The 24797-nt window shown below is 41.2% G+C and overlaps 1 protein-coding gene across 1 annotated transcript in view; it reads left to right on the top strand.

The window, feature by feature from the left end:
- The window catches only part of RAB8B (RAB8B, member RAS oncogene family), a 67420-nt gene that overhangs the window by 31704 nt on the left and 10919 nt on the right, over positions 1 to 24797 (top strand). The window contains exons 2-3 of the mRNA XM_059057820.2: positions 16617 to 16677; positions 19749 to 19809. Of these exons, the coding sequence (XP_058913803.1) occupies positions 16617 to 16677; positions 19749 to 19809 (122 nt within the window). The remainder of the gene's footprint in view (positions 1 to 16616; positions 16678 to 19748; positions 19810 to 24797) is intronic.

The following is a 24797-nucleotide window of genomic DNA, read 5'->3' as shown; positions in this document are numbered from 1 at the left end:
TTTCTTATGGTTATACCTGGCACATAGTAGGTACACAGTAAATGGTAGCTCTTTAATATAATTTCATCACACTTATCAGACAAAAGACTTTTGAGTCAGGGGCTCAAGACTACAACCGAGCTACAGAGGGTAGCTGAGCTCCCTAGCCTTTGCTAATATAACTTAAAAACTGACAGTTTTTATTTTAAAAAAGTTTTTAAATTTTAAATTAATTTTTAAAATTGGAGTATAGTTGATTTACAATGTTTTGTTAGTTTCTGCTGTCTAGCAAAAACTGACAGTTTTTAATATTACCATTCTTTGTAAATGTGATGTTTGCTCATTTGACTTTTAGCTGGTCATCAAAGCTCTTAGAGTTCAGAGAAAATGTCAAACTTGACCAAGACTATCGTTTATATATTGGAGTGTTGGGAGGGAATGTGAAGGTGATGGTAGAATGAGTCCTTTTTTTTTTTTAGACTGTTTTAAATCCTAAGCCAAATCGGCTTCTAAACAACAGTGAAAAATTGCTGTTACCATTTTTGCCATTTGTGATAGACAAATGCCACTTGTTTACTCTCAGCCTTTGGGAGATAATTGTACGCTTGATTGTAGAAAAGACAGAATTAAAGCAGGCAGTTTCATATCTTAGGAAATCATGTTTTCTGTTGGTTTATCATCTGTTGTTAGTCCTGCTCCCGAAGAGCAAACCTTATAATATCATCTTTAGCAAAAGATGTAAGTCTGATGTGGGATTTTCACGTTAGGAGATTTTAGTGCCTACGGCCTGGGAGCTCCCTGAGACCCATAAATTTTCATCTTTGTATTCCTCAGCACGTAGCGTCATGTCAGGCTCAGGACTTCTTGTCAAATTAAATATTGAAATTTGCCCTTTCATTAGACAACTTGATTTTCATTAAGTGTGACTTAACATCTGACTAAGCTAAACTTCATTGCATCTATCATATGTGGTTGAGCACTCTTTAGCCATGTCTTTTATGTAGCCGAAATGAAGCAGTCTCAGTCAGTTTTCTGTTTTATAATTTGTGTCGTGGATTATACTTACAGACAGGCTGAGGAACTGGTTTCACAGTCAAAGAGGGGGCCATGTCTGCCACTTCTCTGCCATACATGGACTACAGCCTTGAGGTCCGCAAAGACTTACCTGAAGTAGATGAAATATCAGTTTTCCTGAGTGCACGACTTTTTTCTGGTTTCTTCTGTCACTTTCAGAAATTCATTCAAAGAACTGCAGTCCAATGGGTGTGATCTCTTCTGTTCCCAGAATGGCCAGTGACGTTATTCTTCACCCTCCTCAATTCTGCTGACAGACCATTTGGGGTTAAAAATACACAGTCATTGTGTATCATGTTTCTTAACTTCTTTGCATCACTGTCGTATGCATTTCCTGACCTAATGACTACACTGTCCAAACTGGGAGCACTGACATTGTGACCACCAGATGTGGAAATCCTGCCCCAGGCTTGCCCGAGGACATCACTGAAATGACAGTGTGTCTATAAAATGATCATATGCGTGGAGAGTTCTGTTTTTGTTTTCCACTTTAGTAACTGAGGGTTACAGTGAGGGTGTTGCCAGTGTACTTCTGGATCAGTCAGAAACTGGGTAGATGAATTTAACATTGTAAAATACCACCTTTTCAATTGCAGAAGTAAAATTTTCAGCTTGATGATCAACTTTGTTTTGTTTAGTTTTTTCTCAACCGTTTATATGTAGCAACACTCTGGCTTGATCCACCCCTACACACCCAAGAACCTGGAATTATCTACCCTCTGTACCCCTGAGTTTACTTTTAAAATAATCTGTATATACCTGCTGTTTCTTTTTTCTAAACCACATTGTAATATGGAGCCTTAAGTAGAAAGATGAGTTAAAAATATACAAAGCAAATTATTCACCAAGGCCACTCCTGCCCTTTGTGTGTGGGAGGGAATTCATCGTGAGCCTCAGCTGAGCAGCTTTTAAAGTCCAGTGAACTCCCTTTATTAAAGCTTGCACTGTTGGACTTCCCTGGTGGTGCAGTGGTTAAGAATCTGCCTGCCAGTGCAGGGGACATGGGTTTGAGCCCTGGTCCGAGAAGATCTCACATGCCACGGAACAACTAAGCCCGTGCACCACAACTACTGAGCCTGTGTTCTAGAGCCCATGAGCCACAACTACTGAAGCTGCGTGCTTAGAGCCCGTGCTCCACAACAGGAGAAGCCACCGCAATGAGAAGCCCACACACCACAACAAAGAGTAGCCCCCGGGCTTCCCTGGTGGCGCAGTGGTTGAGAATCCGCCTGCCAATGCAGGGGATGCGGGTTCGTGTCCCGGTCCGGGAAGATCCCACATGCCGCGGAGCGGCTGGGCCCGTGAGCCATGGCCACTGAGCCTGGGCGTCCGGAGCCTGTGCTCCTCAACGGGAGAGGCCACAACAGTGAGAGGCCTGTGTACCACACACACACAAAAAAGAAGCCCCCAGTCGCCGCAACTAGAAAAAGCCTGTGTGCAGCAATGAAGAGCCAACACAGCCAAAAATAAATAAATAAATTTATTTTTTAAAAAAAGCTTGCACTGTTGCCTTCTCCTATTTTACAGCTGCTTAGATTAATTGAATAAGATTAATAAATTATAGTATGGCAAACTCCGAATTATCTTGTTAATTAGGGACAGGGATAGCACGGGAAAATGAAATCTGCCGATGATGCCTTTCCTCCTGGGTTGGTTCTGCCGATGCCACTAAGAAGCATCATGTGAAAGCAAGCTCACATTTCTTTATCCCTTTCTTTGTCTTCCCACACATTCTGTTGCAGGTGACAGCAAATAAACTGGAACTGAAGGAATTAGGGGACAAGGGACACATTTGTCCAGGCTGTTTGGTAGACAATGGTTGCAGTCTTCAGTTAAAGACTCTTTCAGGAGCATATGAATTACTTATTTGGTGTGCGTTTTTATGCTTTTTTCCCCCCATAGAAACAGTATTGTATTCATTGGTAAGATTTTGTAAGAGCAGTCTCTCAAAGCTTCTTTAATCCAGAATTTGAAGTATAGTTGTAGTGAGTACTATTTCATTTGTAACATAAGTAACATTTTCTTCAGAATTGATTAATACAAAGGTAATACAGGAGTATGTGAACATTTTAAGTTCATAAATGTGAAAATCATCTCACGGTAATATACCCTAACATAACTGCTTTATTTATATGTTGCTTTCCATATATATTTTCTTCGTAGTTATAGACATAGTGCCTTTTATATTTTGCTACTTTTTTTTTTTTTTTTTTTTTTTTGCGGTATGCGGGCCTCTCACTGTTGTGGCCTCTCCCGTTGCGGAGCACAGGCTCCGGACGCACAGGCTCAGCGGCCATGGCTCACGGGCTTAGTTGCTCCGCGGCATGTGGGATCTTCCCGGACCAGGGCACGAACCCGTGTCTCCTGCATCGGCAGGCGGATTCTCAACCACTGCGCCACCAGGGAAGCCCTATTTTGCTACTTTTATCAAATTATAACATAAATACTTTCCAAGTTTCTGTGTAATCTTGACAATGATCAAGGATTACTTTTAATAGACTTAAAATACTCCCTCTTGGTGAAAAAGATGCAAAGACTTCAGTGGCTACTTACTCTAGCATAGGAAATAGGGGAGGAACTGTCGATGGGGGGATGGGTAGCAGGCGGATGCTGTTTTCAAGGAAGTGTGTCTCTGTCTTTGTACCTAAGAGAAGATGTAGCTCTTGGTCACTCACTCCTCCTGGTCACTGACTCCTGGTGTTCTGTTGTGGGAAATAAGGGGCATTGCCCTCCAGGACCCAAGGAGACTTCCGAGTGAGTCGTTTGTATCTTACATGCCTGTTGGTTGGGGCAACTGCCTGTTTATGACCTGTTTAAAGAACATACTTGTATTTGTAACTTTGAAACACTTGCATGAGAAAGACAGGTGCTAACGGACATTCTTTGATCCTTTAACGTGCTTCTCCAGGATTTGGAAAGAGCTGTCTATTTTGAAAGAAATGGGTAAAAAGACGCATAAGGTAAATAATTCTCCTATCCAAGATTGAGGACCAGTCAGAGGAAACGGGTGCAGGTAGTTTCTTGCTAGAACGCTCAAGGCCTTAGTTATTGGGGATGGGGGTGGGGTACCTTGAATGGGATATTCCACTTTGAAGCTGGTTTTATAAAAACACGCCGATAAAAATATAATTTGAAATAGATTTTTTGTCAGTTTTAGAAAAGTTATTTTATGTGGCACTGGATGGATCTCCCAGCCATTAAAGTATCAGGATGGCTTTTAAAAAACGGTCCCTTGTCAATATTGTCTAGGTTTCCTTCTCCCCAGGCCCCTCTACCACTCCCCGCCCTCCAAGCACCCCCACTCACCAAAACACTGGGCTTTGGAAGTAGGGAGAATAATGACTCAATGTGAATCCCCTGTAGCATATCTTGACAGCCCACTCATTTTATGCTTTGAATATAGTTATTACTCATTCTTTGCATATTTGAAGTTTAAAGTGGCAATTAGCTCCAGGGGACAAGGGAGAAAAAAAATATGACATGTGCTAGCTGCTTCACTGGTCCAGACTATAGGTTAGAGAAGATCTTGGATTTACCAGCTCAGTTGTAACATTGTATTCTGTTTTAAAAGTCAAGCCAAGGAAGTAGTAGGTGGCATAATCTTTATCACCCTGTAAAGTTACAAAAATGTCTCAAGTATTTAGAGGTGGATGGCTGTATATCTATGAGATATGCATAATAGGCTGGTAGAAGTGTTTATTACATGCATGAAGGTTATAGGGTGTTGTCAGCTTTAAACTTTTGTCTGGTAGGGAAGTGTGTTTACAAATCAGAATGATATAATCACCTGAAAAAGTTTTGCATTTTTGATTGGGAAAACTGTATTCTGTTTGTGCCATTTTTGTTGATTTTTGTCTCATCCTTTTGCTTGCATATACCCCATCTGTCTTTTTAAATCCTACTCATTAGCAATAGCTTATTATAATTATCCATCTGCTACCCTGGCTCCAATGAGCTGTAAGTGCTTCTTAATTTTACTGTACTTTTTGTGGCATTGATGTCGGTTTTGATCAAGAAAAGCCTTTTTTGCTAACTAGATTCAGAGCAGTGTGAGTTTGCAGTTATGTTTGTTTATTTTATAATCTCTGATCATCTTCCTTTTATCTAGAGAAAAGTCAGTGGGAGAAGAGGATAGGAGGGGTGAAGTGGGTGCTGTATGACTTCAGATGATTCTTCTCTTCCAGCCTTCAGTAATTTGGTTCAGACCCTAACCTCCTCCCCCATTAAAAGTTGATCTGTATTAACTGGCTGAGGAAAATTACTGAACTTTTACATTGTGCACCAATATAAGCTGAAATCTTAAACAAGTGATTTGGATATTTTTTAGGAAAATAATAAAATTGTAGCTAAAGTTTATTTCAGCCCTAGTTGCTAACTGGTATATTACATTGATAACAATTTTTTTTGGTTTTCCTCTTTTAAAAACTCATTCTCAAAGGGAAAATATATATCATTTGTTTTTAGTTAGTTGTACCATGTAATATTGTTGCTTAGTTATTTTTTTCTTTTTAGCTTTCATTTACCTCCAAACGAATGGAAAATATGATAACATAGTCAGTACTTGGAAAGATTTAAAGGATCAGTTTTGCTGCATTTTTGGTGCAGCATCATTGGAATGTAGTTGTAATTTTTTCCAGTGGCAATTCCAGTGATTTGGCAGTATGGTTTACCCATGGCAATAATATGTAAAATCTGGTATTTGCCTTTTTATCTTCATCTTTTGAATAACCACAGTATTCCCTTCACCCTTAAATGAAACAGACCTGACCCTGAGTTGTCAAAGTACACAAAGAAATCCCAGGTTTAGGACTCCTACTGGAGGGGCTTTGCCTGTTACAAAGGTACAGTTTTTCAGAAACAGTGGATAGAGCAGAGGAGATGCAGCTGGGAGCAGTTTGGTTCTTGGAGTGGTCATGAATTAATAATGGAAAAAGAGATGGAAATCTCAGAGGCATTCTGAACTTTTACCCTTCAAGGAAGTCTAGTTCATAAATTAGGCTTTTTATGAAAAGAGATTTTATTGAAGGGAAAACATCTGTTCATTGAAAGCCTTTAAAATCCACATTTTGACAACTTCAAGCACATTGCTACTTCCAGATTGAGTAACACTTAAAACACATTTCCTTTTGAAAGTGCAAGATTTGCAAAAGAGACTTGTGCATTCTTTGGCCATTCTCAAATTGTGAGTTGAATGCTGGGTAATCGCTGCTGGCTCCTTAATCAGATTTAAAATTCTCAATCTTTCCTAGGTGTTTCTGCATAGTATATCTGAGTTGTTGTAGCTGTGTTATTACACCTTATTTGCCAATTCTGTTTTTCTCTCTTGACATTTTGGCGGCTCTAGCATTAAAACTCTTTCATTTGTAATTCAGTTATATTTTAGTAGTTATCATTAGGCATTATAGTGATTTTTTTTTTCTTTACACTGGTGTGAAAGTGATGGTATTATAGTGATTTGTTATTTTGCCCTTTCGTTGCCCAAAGACATTTTAAGGGTTAATTAAATCTTTATATTTTAATCTATAAAGCCCTTTGAGACTCTCCAATATAGAGATTCCTTAAAGCTGTTCGTTTTTAAAATAAATTTACTTATTTATTTTTGGCTGCATTGGGTCTTCATTGCTGGTGTGGGCTTTCTCTAGTTGCAGCGAGCAGGGGCTACTCTTCCTTGAAGTGTGCAGGCTTCTCATTGCAGTGGCTTCTCTTGTTGTGGAGCACGGGCTCTAGGCGTGCGGGCTTCAGTAGTTGTGGCACGGAGGCTCAGTAGTTGTGGCTCGCGGGCTCTAGAGCGCAGGCTCAGTAATTGAGGCGCACGGGCTTAGTTGCTCTGCGGCATGTGAGATCTTCCTGGACCAGGGCTTGAACCCGTGTCCCCTGCGTTGGCAGGTGGATTCTCAACCACTGCGTCACCAGGGAAGTCCCTAAAGACTATTCTTTTTTTTTTTTTTTTTTTAAGGATTTTTAAAAATATTTATGTATTTTTTTGGCTGCGTCAGGTCTTATTTGTGGCACGCAGGGTCTTCGTTGAGGTGTGCGGGATCTTTCATTGAGGCGTGCAGGCTTCTCTCAAGTTGTGGTGTGTGGGCTTTCTCTCTAGTGTGGCGCACGGTGTCCAGAGCGCATGGGCTCTGTAGTTGCAACTCGTTGAGGCGCACAAGCTCAGTAGTTGTGGTGAGCGGGCTTTGTTGCCCCGCGGCATGTGGGATCTTAGTTCCCTGACCAGGGATCGAACCCATGTCCTCTGCATTGGAAGGTGGATGGATTCTTTACCACTGGACCACCAGGGAAGTCCCTCTAAAGCTGTTCTTAAATGCACTGTTTTTGTATCTGTCATGCATATGTTTATGGCTCAAAGAAAAATTAGTAAATCCTTCCTAATTTCTAGAATTAGTTTATGAATTTGCTATCTTTTGTTGGCATGATTAGATTTTATGGGTTCATCTGTCTAATGAAGAATGCCAAGAATTGAATTTAATTTAGTAACAAGTAGGAAATTCCAAAACATTGTAAAGATGTGCAGCTTTTTCAGCAGGAAGTGGTGATAAGTGTCACTGTTGATTTACACCATAAATGGGGTTTCATTTACCACTTCCTATTCACAGAGTAGAAGAACCAAAGAAATCTGAAAACTTCTAGTCTGTCTTCTTTTTAGTATATCAGGTGTCCTTTCCTTTAAGGGCAAATAATATTTGCAGACCACTTGTTAGTCCACCTTTAAAAAAAAATCCCCATTTTCTAATATTGGATTTAACAAAATTAACATATTTGGCTGCCAGTGATCATTTCACGCTGTGGTCAAAATGTCTTCTAAATTTACTTTTAATGTGTTTCTCCTTTTAAACTTTAGATTTTCTAATTCTCAAATTAGAAAACAGATAGTAAATTTGAATATAAGTGAACAAAATAAAAAATAGTTCTAAATGTATGCAGCAAAGTTGGCACTTGGTGGAAATGTGCTTTTATGAACTTATAGAGTGTGTTTTTAAAAAAGAACAATGCCTTGAATGCCTCTCTTTCAATCTAAGTAACATTCTTAACTTTATTTCTACTTTTACACATTTTTTACAAGTCCCTTCTTTATTTTGGAAAACAAAAATAGTTTAAAGCTTCAATCTATGACTCATATTTTATCCTATTTCATTAATCTGTTTTTCTAATTAGAGCTTTTAGCTAATTATCCTGAAGTCAGCTACTCTAAAATTTTATTATTCTCCATGTTTAAAAGTCCACAGAAGAAACATAAGCAAAATATGGTTGTCAAAGTTTCAAAACTGGCAGGATCCATCTATACTGTATCTTCATGATTAATAATAAAAGTCTTGAGTAAGGAAGTGAATGTAACATTTCTTTAAAGTGGATTTCAATATTTGAGAAACTTTTTTTCTATTCCTGGAGTATCTCTGAAATGTAAATAGAGAAACCACAAAACTCATATTCAGATAGCCTGGAATCACAGATGTTTTTTGTTCCCAAATGTACTTTTGAAACAAAGTACATTTTTTTCTTTTTAGTTGTAAAAGTGCAGTGTTAAACTTACACTTCTTAAAGTGGGTCAAAGGGGATAGATGACGGGTGTTTTTTCTCCCTCCATGGGAGAAAAACACTGGGGTAAACCCAGCATTGGAATCTTACATTGCTTTCATTCATTGAAAGGCTCAGTATCCCAGAAATCTGATTTTCTTTTTTTTATGGCTCTCTTGACTTCAGCCAAATTGGACTTTTAGAAGAACATCAGTGGGAACCACATGTCTAAAACTTCAGTTGAAGGAAGGTCCCTACTCTTTCTCCACCCCTGATTTTCCTGGGCCAGGCAAGGAAAAGTGACCAAGTGACCCAAGATAGAAGAGAGAGCTGTGTGTGTGTGTTCTAACCTCCAGCACCCACAGAGCAAAAATAAATCAAGTCACAGCTTAGGCTGAAGGTCGAGACAACTCCCTGGCCGCCCCGAGTTAGTTCTGAAGGCCAGGAAAAGTCCTTCTTTGTACTCTTTTCCCACACTTCAGCAGTGGTATCCTTTTACCCATTCACAAACCTGGGCAACCTCCCTGTTCACTTGAAACAGAAAAGGTTTTGTTATTATATCTGTCGGCTGACTAATCTGACTTTGGCATGAAAGAATTTTGTCCATTTGTCCGCTCTCCATGTTAAATCGTATCTAACTTGCAGAATGAAAGGAGGCCCCAAACTGCTTATTCCAAACTCCTTTTCCCTCTAAGATCTGTTAACTGTACTTGGGCCAAGTTCAGAGTTTCTGTGCCTTTCTTTTGCTGGTCAAGCCCTCCCTCCAGGTCCACCACTGGTTTCTGATTGATAAGCAGTGCTTTGGGCACGTGCTTGGTTCATATTCCTTGCTAGAGCCTCACTGCCAGCCTCTGCCAGGTCTTGTTCCTGTGGGTCGCCCTGAACAATGCAGAAGCCTCAAGTATACTCCACCTTCTCCTCGGAGGTGCAGGGTAGACCCCTGCTTCCCCAGCCGAAGCCTCTTCCCTGTCGCATTAGAGATGGAAAATCAGAGCTCCTTTGTTCCTCTCCCACAGTACCATTCCCAACAGTGACCACATGTGGATTCCTCCCTTGTCCTTGGCCCACATGGAAGCTCCTTTCCTCCAGTTGGGGAAGGAAATGTCCTTGATACCCCTACTGGAAATCTGAGTGGCCAGTACTCCTTGCAACCCCAAGCCACCCATCTGCCCCCTTACTTTCTGAGCTTGATCCAGTCTTTCTGTCACCCCGTAACTGGTCACCAAGGGCTCAGTCTATTGAACTGAGCACCAAGGCCCTCTTTGTATTGAACAAGTTGGGGAGGGGGTGGTGCCTGTTTTTCCCTGGCCTAAGTCTTCTCAGGTGCCTTTCATCTCTCAAATTTGGTTTGATTTTTCTCCTGCCATGAATAAATGTGTGCCTCCCTATGTCATTTTTCCAGTAATTAGCCATAGCTTTTAAAAAAATCATGAACAAATTTAGGCCTACAAAAGTATACCTAGGGCTTCCCTGGTGGCGCAGTGGTTGAGAGTCCGCCTGCCGATGCAGGGCACACGGGTTCGTGCCCCGGTCCGGGAAGGTCCCACATGCCGCAGAGCGGCTGGGCCCGTGAGCCATGGCCGCTGAGCCTGCGCGTCCGGAGCCTGTGCTCCACAACAGGAGAGGCCACAGCAGTGAGAGGCCCGCGTACTGAAAAAAAAAAAGCGTACCTAACAGAAAACACTCCCACGTCATGTACCACCCCTCACTTTTAGAAATAATAATTAACAAGTAGAGTTGAAGTCCCTGTGAACCCCTGCCTAATCCCTCCTCTTCCGTTTCTTTCCAGAGGTAACAGCTATCCGGATTTTGTTGAAAACCATTCTTGCGTATTTTTTTGTATTTTAGTTACACATGGATGAATGTATAAATGATCCATACTGTTGTTTTTGGTATTGAAATTTTACAGAAATGGTTTCACTCTGTGTGCATGTCTGCAGTTGCTCTTTTCACTGGACATTGTTTTGAGCTTCATTCATGTTGATACACGTGACTCTTGTTCACTGCTCCCTAGTATTTCCTTGTATCCCAGGGTATTCTTGGCCTTGTATACCAGGGCATTCCTGTTGTTGCTAGTGTTTTGCTGTGACCCGTAAAGAGGAGGCCTCCTCAGGGAGATGTGGACATTCTTGTATGCATCTCTTCAGGAAGGCCTGATCTTTAAATGCCAAAATTTGATTTTAACCCCGTTTTGAATTGGCCATTGTGAATCTGGGTAAGTTGCTGCATATCCCTGAGCCTCAGTTTTCTTCAGCACAGGGGGAGGACTGGACTAAATGGTCACTAGAGTTCTGTGATTCCTTTCATTTTTCCCTCGGTGCCTCCTTATGCTGCATAATATGTTTCAGTGATGAGCAACCATTTAGCATGCGAATCAATTCAGAAAAAATAAAAATCTATTAGTGTGTGTGTGTTTTGTGTGTGTGTGTGTGTGTGTATGTATTTAAATTCAGAATGAAAAATGGTTTTGAGTCCCTTGTGAATGTTTTCTTACAATTTAGATTTCCTATTTTATTGACTAGATAAATATTAATGAGAAAACTGGCGCTTCTTTAAAGCCATCAAAAAATTAATGTCACGGCATATTCAAGCAACATGGAGCAATGATGGAGTCTTCTCTTGAGCATAGATGTTGGCTGTGCTGCCAGCCAGGTAGGCTGCATGCAGCTTGGTGGCTCATGGATTGCTCATGAGGTGGGATGACTCAGGATTGTCATTTTGAACATGAATTGTTGTATTAAGTGCTGCCAAAAAACGATGCTTTCTAAAAGACTATTGAAATACAAGGGGCTTTGGGCTTCCCCGGTCGCGCAGTGGTTAAGAATCTGCCTGCCAACTCATGGGACACGGGTTCAAGCCCTGGTCCGGCACAATCCCACATGCCGCGGAGCATCTGAGCCCGTGCGCCACAACTACTGAGGCTGCGCTCTAGAGCCCGTGAGCCACAACTGCTGAGCCCACGTGCCTAGAGCCCGTGCTCCGCAACGAGAAGCCACTGCAATGAGAAGCCCTTGCACCGCAACGAAGAGTAGCCCCCGCTTGCCGCAACTAGAGAAAGCCCGCGCGTAGCAACGAAGACCCAACGCAGCCAAAGATAAATAAATAAATTTATTAAGAAAAAAGAACTACATGGGGCTTTTTGACCCTAAATGTAATCCTCTTCAGGAGCTATGTTTTTTGAGATTGTATAGTCCTTTTAAAGCGAGGAAAAAAAAAATTGCTCCCTTACTGCTAGGATGAGCTTCGGTTCTTGCTGCCGATGACTGCCTCCTCCTTTGCAGTCTCTAATCACCTGGGGCTAGAGCACAAGCCGGGTCTTTGGAGCTGTGGGCTTGGGAACTCTCCTAACAGTGAAGATCATGGTTTAGCCCAGAGGTGTTGTGGCAGGTACTTGGGTTGCTCATTGTCTTTTTTTTCCTGCTTGTTCATGGCTGAACATGAGGAGAAATTACCTTCAGAGAAGTACTATAGTTATCATGAAATTTAATAACATTCGTGCCAGAGTAGTAGCTGTCCTAACAGATAGCTGCTAGGATCTCTCTGTTTCATGTAGCTATGAATATAAAATTTTATTAAATAAACTTGTATTATCTAACATATTGACTGATCCAACAACTTTCCCCTCTCTCCTGTTTTTAGCAGGATCAGGGGGAGCGACCCAGCTCCAGGGATGGGCCTTGATAAATCTGAATTTAGGGGTGGGTTTAGATTAGTCCAATCTTGGTAACTGCCCAGGACAGTGATTAGTTCCGCTCAGTCTTGGCCCCCAGAACATGACATTCCCTTGGTTATAAATCCAGAAATGAGACATGGAGGAAAGGTCACTGGAGGCTTTGGGGAAACATTTCCTCACTTTTAAGAGAGAGGCACAGGAAGATGATCTCTTTTCTTCTCAGTATTGCTGTTGTGGTCAGGAACTGCTATCAGTCAGAGGATGAAATTGATACGCCCATGAGGGCAGAGCCAAAGGAGGTGCAGAGAAAGGAGCCAAAACTACTGGATTGAGCCATCTCTGAACCCCAGCTCACCACTGGGCTTGTCATATGAGTCAACAAATTACCTTAAGCTAGTTTGATTTGGGGTTTCTGTTATTTGCTGCAGAAAGCATCCTAACTGATATATGATCATTCTTATGACTGGTTATTCTTTTAATCCTGGAGTAGCCTCAGAAAGTTGTCTTTCCTTTATAGTATTAATGTATTAATGCACTGTATATTCTACTGATATTATTGTCAAAACTAATTGTAATGTAGAGATCTTCATTTTCTTAGTGTCATAAGATTTCTCAGCACCCCTACTATTCTCACGAGAGTATGCTGACAAAACTTTGAACTTCCAAGGTTATCTTAGCTCTCTCCACACTTAGTAGAATTTAACCTTTACTTAATTACACAGGGGTATTTAACCTTTCATTTAGGATCTACTGCATACATGTTTCTGTGTGCAACCTAACTGGCAAAGAGAGGATGGAACGCTTGCTTGATGTGAGAGCAATTTAGGACAGTATGCTAATAAACCCAGTAACACAGTATTGAATTGCTGTGCAAAAGCCAGGCTTGGAGGTAGGGATGGACAGGCCTGAGTGGAGAGGACCGCAGGGTAGGGTAGCACCCTCAGAGAAGGCTGCCGAGTGAGGTAGCCATGCATGGGCAGAGGGGAGGAGGTGCAGGGCCCAAGTGAGAGAAACAGAGGCCGAAGTTGGAGAGCGGCTGGGAGGGTGGCGGTGTCGGGAGAGCGCGGTGTACCTGGGGGGAAGGCTGGATTGCCAGGCCGAGGAAGTTGGATCCATGGCTTCTTGAATAGGGAGGTGACATTACCAAAGGGATTGTTGAAAGCTGTTCTCACAGTTGCATGCAGGGGAATTAGACCAGCAAGAGGTGTTGGCACAGCGCCCTGGGAGGCTATTACCATAATCCATGCATGAGGTGACAAGATCTGCCAGATAACAGCATCTGAATGTGTAATATCTTACATCTGTGTGGAATTTCAGAGTTCCCACAGCACAATCAAGCACATTATCTAATTTATCTAATGAGATTCTCTCAACCTTTTTTATGGATGAGAATGTGGAGGTTCAGAACAGATAGGCAACCTCCTAAAAGTTGTTAATGACAGAACCCAACCTACAGTCTAGGTCTTTTGACTTCTAGGGCCAGGGCTTTTCAATAATAACATAAGTGATATTTCCCATTTTTAGTGAAATTCAACTTCTGCTAATTTGACTGTGCTCTACAGCATTTGTCTGTCACCTGGCTCCTGATAGCAGCATCAAGGAAAGCTAAATACCAGTTCACAACTCTTAAAATGTTGAAAACCTCTGAATAGTGAACAGATGGTTAAGTATCACAGATAATGGTAGAACCTCCTCCAATAACAGAAAGGTAATCCTTCTAACAAATACAAAAAACAAAAGGCTGGGTCAGTAGAAAGTTTCCTCAATGTTTCACATGAATGGAGAGTAACTGAGACTTAAGGGCGCCTCAAAATGGCTTTGTTGAATGAAGGTGGAAAAGTTGCCCATGACTCCTGACTACAGGTAAAAACAACCTTGAAAGAACCAGAGTTACATCTTAGTAAAATAGAATAAGGAAAAGTATTCATTTGGCAGGCATTTTGATAGACATCATCTTTTACTTAAAATGTGAATGAACTATTAAAAGATGGAATGTTGGATGACTTTTAGTCTTCCAGTTAAGAAAGTTATTTTCAGGAGATACAGTAAGTATTTTGAAAATCATGAATTTTTCTTCTTTTTTACTGTGCTAAAAAAACCCCCATACATACACATAAAATAAAGTTTACCATCTTAACCATTTTTTCAGTGATCAGTTCAGTAGTATTAAGTATATTCTCATTTTTGTGAAATAGATCTCCAGAATTTTTTCATCTTGCAAATCTGAAACTTTATGCCCATTAAACAACAGCTCTCCTTCCCCGCCCCCTCCCTTCAGCCCTTCATAACCACCATTCTATTTTCTGTTTCTATGAATTTGGAAAATTGTGAATTTTTAAAAAATGTTAACATCAAGAAACATTTATTTCTTGCCTACCGCGTGTTTGGCATTGTTCTTTTTTTTTTTTTTTTTTTTTTTTCCTGTACGCGGGCCTCTCACTGTTGTGGCCTCTCCCGTTGCGGAGCACAGGCTCCGGACGCGCAGGCTCAACGGCCATGGCTCATGGGCCCAGTCACTCAGCAGCATGTGGGATCTTCCCGGACCAGGGCATGAACCCGTGTCCCCTGCATCGGCAGGCGGACTCTTAACCACTGTGCCACCAGGGAAGCCCTGGCATTGTTCTTGATGTGAGGACCAAAAAGAGATAAAGACTAGAGAGAATCCCTAGAGGGTCTTTGTTACACTGGATTTGGAGATATATAAAAAGATAAATCACAATAAAACTCAATGTGTGTTAAATCTTAAATGAATGATGGCCACAGTGAATTCTGTGTGATGCTAACAATAATATTTGTGCTGTGTTGCTCAGTTTTGCTTCAGTGACTTCAGACTCTGCAATACTTAGGTACCTTAGAGGAGGAAATGTGAGCCAGATAACCTGGGGGTATTGGGTATGAGATTGTATTTGTTAACATTACATGGTTATTAGTGAAGGGAAAGAATAAGAAGCTGTTCTGCTGGATTAGCTTGGGTGTGATTAGCTTGGGTGTGATTGTTGTGTATTTCAAGATTCACAAGCGTACCTGAAAAGGTTCCCTGGGGGAAAAGTGCCACGCAGAGAAGAAGGGGCAAATCCACTTGGTTTATGCCTTTGCCATTTATGAAGCGGGAGCCGGCAAGCATCCTTTTTGGGCGTTCTCAATGTTAATATGTAGAAATACTGTAGTAATGTAGCCGTTGAAGGCTTTTCTCTCTCGAAATAGCTGCAGTTAATGTTTCCATCACTTTAGAGGATGCATAATTGATGTTTTCTTGAAATGTCTTGGAAACCCCTTTAAGAGGCTCTATAGAGAATGTGAAGGAGTAGAAACATCTGAAACAAAGCTGAGTAGCCAGATGAGGATTTAGCAAATTGCAACCGAGCTGTATTCACTAACTGGTCCCTTCAGAAAGAGCAGCAGCCTGTTCCTGTTAAATGGTAGAGGATGCTGATATTTGTCAGGGACTTTGTGGTTCTTTGTAGTTGAAATTTCTGAGTAAGTTTTGAGCTACCATAGTGGGGGGAGATAGGTGAGGGAGTGGTTGAACCGTTGAGTGCTGGAGCCACAAATGACTTTCACATGCTACCTGTCAGGCTGATTGAGTGCTTCTTAGCTTTGGCTTCAGGTTGGAATCACTTGGGGAGCTTTTAAAATTATTAGTGCGCAGATCCCGTCCTTGACCAATTAAGTCAGAATCTCATAATTTGGGGAAGGGAGCAGGCCTAGTCTTGAGTATTTTTATTTTTCTTTTAAGTTCTTGAGGTAATTCTAAAGTGCAGCCAGGGCTAAAAGACCTTTTAACTATTTCAGCACTAGCCAGAAAGATGCAGGGAACATTTTTATTAACATGTATGTGAAGTACTTGCTAACTGTATAAAATAAATATGCAGGCTTTCTCATCCCTGCCTTCAGATAGGTGGGTTTTTTTTTTTTTTTTTCTTTCTTTTAGCCAGTTGCAGATTCTAAAGAAACAAATGGAAGGAGGTGGAAATAAAACAAAAAGAGGCCTCACGGCCTTCTTTAGGGAAGGCCGGGGCACGAGGGGTGGGTAGGAAGCTTTGTTTATCTGTATTTCAGGAAGTGGAAAATATGGCATGTTCTCCATCTATCAAAATTATGTACCTTTGAGGGATGTGTTCCATTTGTGTCAAAATAATGAGGCATATAATACGTTTCATTTAACATGTGTGGGAATTCTTTGCAGAGTAATTAGCATTCCTTTCTTCAGCCTGTATTCAGAGGAAGCATACCATTCACACCCTCTCTGTGTTCACATTTTCCAGTGCGTTGGAGAGCTTTTTTTCAAAAGAAATCTTTGTCCTTTTCCTAATAAGACTTGGATTATATTTGAAGAAATTTAGCATGTCTCTCTTTCTTTTTCTGGCAGGAATTGATTTTAAAATCAGAACAATAGAACTAGATGGAAAGAAAATTAAGCTTCAGATATGGTAAGTAAAAAAAATATATACACACAGCATTTTTACCTTAATCAGGAATTGAATGTGGGAATTAAAAGGTGAATTGTGGTAAATTAGAGGTATCGTTTGGTAGCTAAAACTTCTTTATCAGAACCAAGGGGAAATGGGTAGGTATTCAAAGGTATCTTCACCAAGAGTGGGATGGTAAGGATGATATCACTAAGTCTCACAGCCAGGAGAAATTTGAGAGCTCATTCGTCTAAAATGCTAATTTTATAGGGGAGGAAACTAAATTCTAAAGCGTGTCAGTTATTTTTCCATTGTAGTCGTTGCAGCTGTGAAATCAGATAAGGCAAAGTAGTCAAGTGGTAGGAACCCCCAAGTTCCTACCCCAAAATGCTGATCTGGAGTCCAGCCTCTAAATTAAAGACTTGGTGTTATTTGCTTCCCTTCTTAGGGACTACTTGTCCTCATTTGTAAATTGATTGGTCAGACTGATGACATCTGAGTTCCCTTCCAGCTCTGATATTTTCTCATTTATTTGCATATTTCTTCTCCTTAAATAAAAAATGGGGAACACTGCACTGGGAAATAAGGAAGGGAAAAGGCATGCCTGTCACCTCTCATGTTATAATATGCAAGGCAAAGATCTCCTTATGATCAGCCAACTCCGACTGGTTAATTCCTCAAGAATTTGTCACACTACAATGAATAAATATGGTTCCTGCAGATTACCTGGTTGAATATTTTTGGCTTGTACTCAAACTCTTAGATTTTTTTTTTAACCTCCTTAATTGCTTTCAGTGTAGGGCCTTCCATGGAGCCATATAGATTTGGAGCCTTGAGGAAGGTTTTTGATGATGTTTACTGACCTAATGTGTGACAGTAACAGCAGGAAACAAAGCTTAGAAATTTAGAGCATCATAGACTTAAGAAGGAAACAAGGCAAAATAATAAAGTAATACATATATGTCAGCTTTTTCCATAGGCTGTTTTTCTTCTTTGAATTTTAGAACCGGGATAAAACTAGAATCTTAGGTTGAAATCCGCCAGCCTTTCTTTTATAGGAAACTGGGACTTAGAGTGGTTAAGTTCATCTGAAGGCATATGTCTGGGTTAGTGATGGAGCTGGGACAACTACCCAAATCTCCTGGAAGCTTGTGTCAGCTTCATGTATTAGCCTTGTATAGAGAGAGGTTACCCGTATACTTCACTGGAAAACATTGTATAGGTCACCACAAGCTACTCTTCTCCTCTATTGGTATTTAATAAGAGTCAAATATTTTAAAGAAAAAAAATTTTTTTAAGTGAGAAGCAAAGAGAATCTCTGACTCTGTGCTGTCCAGTCCTGATCATAACAATAAGGATTGTTTCTAAGAGCCTGTGGGTAATCAGCTAATTAGAACCCCATGGCACTATTTATTGGTCCTCTTGGCAGCAAAGTAGTTTCCATTCAATCTTCATGACCTGCATTTAGGATGGTAGGCTTTCTCCTCCATCCTTGCTGCAGAGCTGGTTCTAAATCAAGTAGCATGTTAGAATCAAAATATGGTTATTCTGGGCTTCCCTGGTGGCGCAGTGGTTAAGAATCCACTTGCCAATGCAGGAGACACTGGTTCGAGTCCGGGAAGATCCCACATGCCGCGGAGCAACTAAGCCCGTGCGCCACAACTAATGAGCCTGTGCTCTAGAGCCCGCAAGCCGCAACTACTGAAGCCCACACACCTAGAGCCCGTGCTCCACAACAAGAGAAGCCACCGCAATGAGAAGCCCGCACACCGCAGCGAAGAGTAGCCCCCGCTTGCCGCAGCTAGAGAAGCCCGTGCGCCGCAACGAAGACCCAACGCAGCCATAAATAAATAAATAAATAAATAAAATTCGGTTAGTCTGCTCAACGGTGTTTGGCCCCTGTTTTCCTCATGATTTGTTTGCTGAGTCTCAAACAAGTGCCTGTGTATCTAATCCTGATCGGTGAGAGGATGGCAGGATAAGATGATGGTAGCGTGAGGCCAGGGCCTGCACTAAACAGCCAAGGCCTAGAATGCTTGAGTCTCATTCAAGGGTATGAGCTGTGTAGTGGCAGAACTGGGACCACAGCCCACCTGAGCCTGTTTCCTCTTCTGTAGAACAAGGATGATGGTAATACCACCACATTGGGCTGTGGTGGGCATCATGTGAGCACCATGTGAAAGTATTTTATGTAAGGTATACATTGTATGTAAGGTATACATAAATGGTAAGGTATTTATTAATGTTTTAAATTTACTATATTTCCCTTAGGCCTTTATCTCATTTGGGTTTGTTGTGTGTTAGATTTAGTATATTTCCACAAATGCTTCTTTTTTAGTGTATTTCCACAAATGCTTTTTTTTTCTTTTACGAATATTGATTTTTCCCAGATATCAAGGAAATTTGACTTCCTTTCTAGGGGTTGCTTTGGTAAATGTAATTCGAAATGTTGGCATTTTTCAGAATGTATTTAAGTGGTACGTCATCCTCCAAAAAAGCAAGAATAAATGCAAATTGATGTAATTTTGAGGTATTCATATTTTGAAGTCTTTGTCAACAATTATGTGTTGAACTCCATGGTCTCATTTAACCACGGGCTCTAGAGCTGAACAAGTTCTTGAGGAGACCCATTTTAGTGTGCTCTGCTGAGCAGAATTTACACAGTAGTAAGTCCAGCCCAACTGCTTGCTTTGTACAGAAATCAGACTTTCAGTCAAGAGAGCAAAATGCCTTAATCATTGGGCATTTATAAAAAGGATTAGAACTGCCTCTAGGAGTCCAAGAATTTAGAACTATTCTCTATTCTGTTCCTCATCTGACTGACAAACACAACATGCCCGTTCCTAGCAGGACCATGCATTTTCCTGTTGTTGCTTTTGTCATCAAGGTCCAAGTTTTTCACCCAAGTCATTGTGAGCTCCCGACAGGCTTCCAGAGGCTCAACAGGCTCCCTTTGTGTCTTGTTCCCCATCTCCCTGAAACCACTGCATTTGTGAGCAGACCATAATTATATCTCCTACAGCTTCGAGTGTCTCCTCGGCGATACTTGTGATGACTTTGCAAACCACTCTCTCCTTTGTTTCAAATTTTAGGGACACAGCGGGTCAGGAAAGATTTCGAACCATCACGACAGCATACTATAGAGGAGCTATGGTGAGTGTGTTTTAGGGTTTTGTGGAAGTAAAACATGAATATTCATTCGTCAAGTTTGTAGGATTCAAGCTAGAGTCTGGTACATTGGAGAAAATAGATTTTTTGATGTTCAAACAAGACATTTAAAGGGGTTTTTATGTTTTGTGTTTAGTAGCTGTGTACTCTACCATTAGTCTTCATTATATTAATCATGTAATTAGCTTGGAGATGTTTTAGAACTCCTCCACACATTCTGAGTGGTCGTATATTTTTGTGCTTTGTCCTTTTATTAATACCTTTGCCAAATCTTAGCAAACCACAAGCTCTGTGACTAAATATTCATTTCTTGCACCCTCTCCCCATTCAGCCCCGCCGCCATCATCCGTTATGTCTCACCAGGTCCACAGCATCCACTCCTATTGGCTCATCTCTCTGGAGTCTCCTCCACCAGCATTCTGCCGGCTGGCCAGGAAGTAGCCAAATGATCTGTGACTCTCTGAGGCTTAGAATCTGGTGAATCTTGACTACCAAGTCCTTCTGTGCTATATCGTAGCCTTATCCTTGTTATCATAACCTCATCACTTGGCTCTTTTCCGTCCTAAGATGCTTCATCTATACAACCCCATTATATTGTTGGCTCAGGGTAGATTCTGTGTGGTGCTGTGAGTACAGTGGTGAATAAGGCAGCTTAGAAGCTGAGCTCTACTGAACCAAGCCTAAAACGTCTGACCCAGAACAGGGCTTTATCTGGCTTTTAGGCCTAAGCCAGGTATAACTTGGAGCTTTAAATGATGATGAAACCCAATATGCTCAGAGAGTCTTGGAAGGTTGAACAGTTGAGATCACGTAGCCCAGCCTGGTAGACTCCGGGGTGCCAGCTGCCAACTTACCCAGCTCATTGCATAAAAGACTGTTGTGCTTCTGAGAGTGGTGTGGACGTGACGGAGCTGTAGGGGTCTTAGCTGTCCCTTTGCTGCAGGAAGGTGCGATCTGAATCCACAGATCCCTCCATTATCAATGCTGCTCTCCCTTCCTTCTCCACTACCACTCACCCTCCAGTATTTGGGTGCCAGTGACATCCCCACACAGAAGTTGGGGATTCCTTTTGGGAATTCCTTTTTGAAGCTCTACCGCTGTGGGACTCTATACCATTAACCATTTTATATGTATGTGTTCTCCACCCTATAATACTTTGAAGATTGTAAAACGTCATCCTTTTAAGAAGGGCAGTTGTCAGCTACTCTCTACTTTGCTTAGATTGGAATCAAAGGGAAGGGACTTACCTTGGTGTGGAGAAGTTTGTTTGTTGTTTATTTCCTCCAGAAAGGATTTTGGGAGTAAATAAGAACATCTTTTTTTTTTTTTTTTTTTGTGGTATGTGGGCCTCTCACTGTTGTGGCCTCTCCCGTTGCGGAGCACAGGCTCCGGACGCGCAGGCTCAGCGGCCGTGGCTCACGGGCCCAGCCGCTCCACGGCATGTGGGATCTTCCCGGACCGGGGCACGAACCCGTGTCCCCTGCATCGGCAGGCCGATTCTCAACCACTGCGCCACCAGGGAAGCCCAGAACATCTTAATAGGGATGATTTAGAATAGTTTATAGGTAGTTTTAATTAGAGGCATCTTATAAACACAGGCCTTTATATTGCCCAGTTTTTTTATTTTCTAGGAATGATGTACTGATACCACTTGCAAGCTTGTTTTCAATACAGAGTGGGCAAGAGCACTTAGAATGTGGAGCAAGTGTCTTCCTTGGCTGTGTAGCTCTAGTTCATGGTATAAGGAAAGAGATAATTGAAATGTGCTCTTTAATTTAGATTTCATTTATCTACTGCCTAGCCTTTTTTCACATTACTGCAAATAATTAGAAATTGTTGCTGTTCTAAGATATCTTGTCCTTTTCGTTTTGAAGGTAGGGATTTTTGTCTGTTGTTTTACTATGAATGCCAGTGCCTTACACATAGTAGATGCTCAGTAAATACTTGCTGAAGGAGTGAATCAGTGAACAATTTCACACCTAGAAACAATCTTAGATACATGTTCAGGAAATCCTGCTCTGCTTGAGTCTTGGATCCTGCGTGTCATCTGTTCCAGTGGGCCGTTGTGTTCTCATTTCAACAGGTGGTGGTTCTGGCAGGTTTAGTTGGGTTGGCTCAGGTATGCAGCGTTTTGGTAAGCACAGTACTGAGTCTGACACAGTGGCAGAGTCCTTTGGTCTATTTCAAACTATTCAGCAACATTTGTAGGCATAGCAGTAACTCTGATGGACAATCGGGCTCTGGGGGGAAAAGGGACCCTATCATTGCATTATCGCCATTTCTCAGTACTGTCTTGTGAACTCGTAGGAGGCCGTTGTTGTTAAAGGTATGTATACTAGATATATAAAGTTTTTACCTGGTATACCGGAACTTATATTTCCAGCTGATTCATAGTATCAATTAGCTTACAAACATAGGAAATAGTCAAAGGGTTTCTGCTACTGAAACCAAAGCTATAAATTAATAATTGTTGCCAATTATTGAGTCCAAGCTGTGTCCTGGATTCTAGGTAAAGTACTTTACAAATAATATCTCAGTAGATCCTCAAAAATCCAGTGTGGAAGATGTGCTGTCCTCATTTCCCAAACGCAGACTGAGAGGGATAAAATAACTTCTCCAGGATCTCCCAGGTAGCATGTGGTGGATCCCAGACTTGATGCCTCTGACTCCAAAATCTGTGCCCTTAACCACTACACTGCGTTCATACTTCCTGTGCTAACCACCTAGAGTGCTACTTGACAGACAACAGCAGTTGTCCACATAGCCCAAAGGGAAGTAAAGCTCTGGCAATTTTTTTGCTTAATTTTACTATTGTAGGTAGCTAAGCTGTTTGAATCAGGAATTATTCAGATTGCATTTTGAGGCTTTTAAAAATTATGGGAAAATATATGTAACATAAAATTTAACATTTAAGTGTACAGTTCTCCACTTTGATTTTTTTTTTTTAAATTACCTTGGTAATTGTAAAATCTACTTTACAGTGTAGCCAAAGTTAAACATTTGCATTTGAGGCTAGGAGGAGGGAGGATAGATAAGAATGTTGTTTGTCATTTAAATTTAAATAATAATGTATATTTTTCTGGTTGTCAGAAGGTTACATGTAGTATAGAAAGCTTTGAAAATCCTAAGAAATCATCTAAAAATCCCACCACCATAAGAGATAGCTTCTGTTAACATTTTGTTATGTTTCCTGGATTCTTTTATCTATGTGTATTTTATATGATTTATATTTATTTACATTTATATTTTGTATTTATTTACAAAGTTGGAAGCCAGACCCTGAAAGATTTTGTCTGCTATTTAAGGAATTTTAATTATGAGTACAATGGCAAGATGCCAAAGGATTTTAAGCAATGAAGTGATAACTCTGGTGCCCTTATGGAAAGTGGATTAGAGGAGGTTAAGAACGAAAGCAGGGAGACGAAAGTCATCCAGGTAAAGGCTAATTGATGAGAATGTGAGTAAGGCCTTGCATGTGGGGTATCAGACTGTGGAAATGTGGAGGTTGTTGAGTCTACAGGACTTAGTGACTGACTAGTGGTGGAGCAGATTACTCCCAGGGGTCTGCTTGGGCTGGCTGGCAGGGATGTATTGCCCTTCTTCAAAACGAGAATACAAGGAGGAAGAGAAGATTTGAAGGGGACAAAGACAACTTCCTATTTCATGTAGTTGAGTTTTCGGTGACCACAGGGGCCATCTGGGAGCCGATGCCCTGTCAGTGTTCTCCAAGGCACACCCGACCCCTGTCTATGTCTTCGGCCTCATCTTGTGCCCTTCTCCCATTGGATCTGGGCACTCTTGCCAAGCTGACAGTCTTTTTTTTTTTTTTTTTTTTTTTTTTTGCGGTACGCGGGCCTCTCACTGCTGTGGCCTCTCCCACCGCGGAGCACAGGCTCCGGACGCTCAGGCCCAGCGGCCATGGCTCACGGGCCCAGCCGCTCCGTGGCATGTGGGATCTTCCCAGACCGGGGCACAAACCCATATCCCCTGCATTAGCAGGCAGACTCTCAACCACTGCGCCACCAGGGAAGCCCCAAGCTGACAGTCTTTTACCCAACCTAGTAGGTTCTGGGCCTTCCTGGTGAGCAAGATATTTATCACATTTCTGCTATGTCCCAGGCACTGAGGGCTTCCCCTCTTCACTCCAGCCTCTACCCCTTTGCCCAGTTCAAGCCTACTCAGTTCTCAGGCCTTGGCTTTAATGTCATTTTTTCAGGGAAGCCTTCCCTGAGCCACCCCAGCCCCTCAATCAGATTAGGTTAGCATTTTTACTCGGAACTCCTCCTGCTTCTTCATAGCGATTGTCTAAATTATAATTAATTATATGATTATTGGTTCATTGTTTTATTTGCTAGCCATCCATGAGAAGAAGGGGCCTTGCCTATCTTATTCACTACTAGTAGCATTTGGTATACTATCAGGCACATAGTAGGTGCTCACTAAATAGTTGTTGAAATGGATGGACAGGGGGTGGATCTAGCACTTAATACACAAGTGTTGTCTTGTGATACAGATTTTGGAATAGGTAGCATACAAGTGTCAGTTGAAACATTTAGAAGATAAGCCGTTTAAAAATACCAGACTTGGGGCCTTCTAAAATATGATGAGGATGCTTTTCATTAAACTGTGTAACGAATGCATTATATTTTAAGTGTCTGTGATTTACTTAGAAAAATAGTAACTTTTTTTAGTTTAGTAACATTTCAATCAGTTCATATAAAAAGAAATAAATCTAAAGCCATATGGTTACAATCTTAGTATAAGAGTCAGAAACAAGATAATTTCTACTTAGAATAAACAAGTGCACAACAGAAGTGATTACCTCTTACTCTCAATGTTATCTCTATTTTAACTTAAACATCCTTTTAGCTTCAGTTGGTGCCAGTTTTATTATATGAGGTCAGGTAGAAAGGGTGTATCACCTTTACCATAATCACTAATTCATTAAAGGTTAAAAGTGAAAAAAATGTTAA

This window comes from Kogia breviceps, chromosome 3 (assembly GCF_026419965.1).
Source record: "Kogia breviceps isolate mKogBre1 chromosome 3, mKogBre1 haplotype 1, whole genome shotgun sequence".
NCBI lineage: Eukaryota > Metazoa > Chordata > Mammalia > Artiodactyla > Physeteridae > Kogia > Kogia breviceps.
Note: the sequence above shows the minus strand (reverse complement) of the source record. Positions and strands in the feature narration are given on the sequence as shown.